General features: G+C 65.2%; 1 protein-coding gene across 1 annotated transcript; it reads right to left on the bottom strand.

The window, feature by feature from the left end:
- Positions 1-25: 25 nt before the first annotated feature.
- On the bottom strand, positions 26-2,257 carry LOC113476017 (transmembrane O-methyltransferase homolog). The gene is made up of 3 exons (XM_026841292.1): positions 1,844-2,257; positions 677-873; positions 26-462 (listed from the first exon to the last, which is right to left on the bottom strand). Exons 1-3 carry the CDS (start codon positions 2,103-2,105, stop codon positions 142-144), a joined length of 780 nt encoding a protein of 259 aa, XP_026697093.1. The 5' UTR covers positions 2,106-2,257; the 3' UTR covers positions 26-141.
- Positions 2,258-2,323: the final 66 nt, after the last annotated feature.

Below are 2,323 nucleotides of genomic sequence, written 5' to 3'. Positions count from 1 at the left end.
TTTTTTTCCTTTTTTTTCTTTTTCAAATAAACTCACTTTTCACACAAACAGCCCCCAAATCTGCACCACAGACCCCCAGAGCCCGTGTTTAGGGGTGAGGGGAGGCCCCCTGGTGCTCCTACGAGACCCAACCCCCCCGCCTCAGCAGTTCCCCACGTAGCAGAGCTCAGCGATGCCGTCGGGGATGGCGCGGAAGTACTCCAGGCTGGCGCGGTGCACCTTGCAGCGGTACTTCCCGCAGGTTTTGGCGTACTGCAGGAAATGGGGGGCCCCGGGGAAGAGAACGTTATCGGCCAGGACGGTAGTCCCTGGGGCTAGCAGCTGGTGGGTCTCTAGTAGCCGCAGATCCCGCAGGTAGCAGCGTTTCCCGTGGTCCATGAAGACAAAATCAGCCTTGGCCAGGCCATGCCGCGCCCGCAGCTGGGGGATCACCTCCTCCGAGGGGCCCACGATCAGCTCCACCTGCACGTAGAGCTCCTCCACTCAGCTCCTGGGGTTTTAGAGGGGCCCCCACCCACCCATCCACCCGCTGGCCACCACGCCGGCACCCCAGGGCAAGGATTTGCCTTTTCCCTTCCCGGCTGTCCCGTGGTTCCACGGCATGGAGGGGCCCCCCCAGACCTTTTCCTTGCTCCCCTTGTCTCGCTCCATGAGCCATGGGGCGTGTGGCACTCACCGTCCGCTCGTCGAAGCCGGCCAGGCGGATGACTTTTTCGGCCACAGCGGCATGACGGGGGTCGGGTTCCACGGTGTAGAGGCGGGCGCCGAGGGGCAGCCCCTGTGCCAGCAGCACCGTGCCGTAGCCGCAGTAGGTGCCCAGCTCCAGCACCCGCTGCGGCGCCCGTTCCCGGACCAGCCTCTCCACGATTCTCCCTGTCACGGCACATGGCCCTCAGCACCCCCACAGCCCACCTCGGCGCCCCCCCACGCTGTCTCTGGGCAGGGAGAGGGGGCCAAGAGGGGCAGAGGGCACAGCAGGGGGGTTGGATGGTTGCACCAAAGCTGCCCGTGGCCCCAACTGGCCTTGCCCGAGGCACCCACCCCTGACCCCAGCGCTGCTGGGGGATAGAGCCCCCAAAACGTGCCACGGCTGTGCCAAGGGCTCCATGGCCACACCAGTGACACCATGGCCACACCAGCAATGCCACAGTGGTGCCAAGGGTGCCACGGCCACACCAGCAGTGCCACAGCTGTGCTGGCAATACGGCAGCTATGCCAGTGATGCCATGCCCACGCCAGCGGTGCCACAGCCCCAGTGATCGTGCCACAGCTGTCTCGGCGGTGCCAGGGCTGCCATGGGCACACCAACAGTGTCCTAGCCATGCTGGTGGTGCCACAGCCACACCATTGGTTCTGTGGCCACGCCAGTGATGTCACGGCTGCATCAACTGCCACAACTGTGCACACAGTGCTATGGCCATACCAGCAGTGCCATAGCGGGGGTGATGGTGCTCTGGCTGTGCCAGGGGTGCCACAGCCACACCAACAGTGCCATGGCCACACACACTGGTGTAATGGCATCATGGCCGTGTCAGTGATGCCACGGCCACACTAATTGTGCCCTGGCTGTGCCAATGGTGCTATGGCTGTGCCAGTCATGCTGTAGCCACACCAACGGTGCCATGGCTGTGCCCATGATTCCTTGGTTGTGCCAACACTGCCATGGCTGTGCCAATGATGCTGTGGCCATGCCAATGGTGCCATAGCCACATCAACAATGCCACAGCCACACCACCATCACCACAGCTGCGCTGGTGTTGCCACAGCCACGTCATTGGTGCTGTGCCCAGCGCCGGGACGCCGCCCCCTTCCCTCGTGCTGTGCGGGCGAGGGTCGCACTGACCTTTGACAGGCCCGACGCAGCTGAGGTGCTCGCAGTAGTAGCTCCACTGGTCGAGGGTCTGGAGGACGTGGCGGGGGTCGCCGGGGATGGCGTGGGCCAGCAGGTACTGGAAGGCGCGTTGCTCCCGCGGCACGCCGGTGAGCCGGTCCCGTAGCCACCCCACCAGCACCGCCCGGTACAGCAGCACCAGGTAGTGCCGGTACCGGATCAGGAGGGTGATGAGGAAGGGGAGGAAGGCCAGGGCGATTGCCGGTGACACCATTGGGAAGGGGTGAGGCTGTGGAAAGGGGCCCCCCCCATGCTGAGCGTGTGGGATGGGGGGTCAGCCCACTCGTGTCATGAGCTGGCGGTGCTCTGCACACACCCCCACACCCCCCCCGAGTTTGCCCGGCCCCGGGGTGCTCTGGGGGTCCCCATGCCGGGGGCTGAGGGGTGCTGGGCTGGGGGGGAGACACACTGGCCAGAACAGCCCCTTGCCCC

This window comes from Athene cunicularia, assembly GCF_003259725.1.
Source record: "Athene cunicularia isolate RWA chromosome 1 unlocalized genomic scaffold, athCun1 chr1_part4, whole genome shotgun sequence".
NCBI lineage: Eukaryota > Metazoa > Chordata > Aves > Strigiformes > Strigidae > Athene > Athene cunicularia.
Note: the sequence above shows the minus strand (reverse complement) of the source record. Positions and strands in the feature narration are given on the sequence as shown.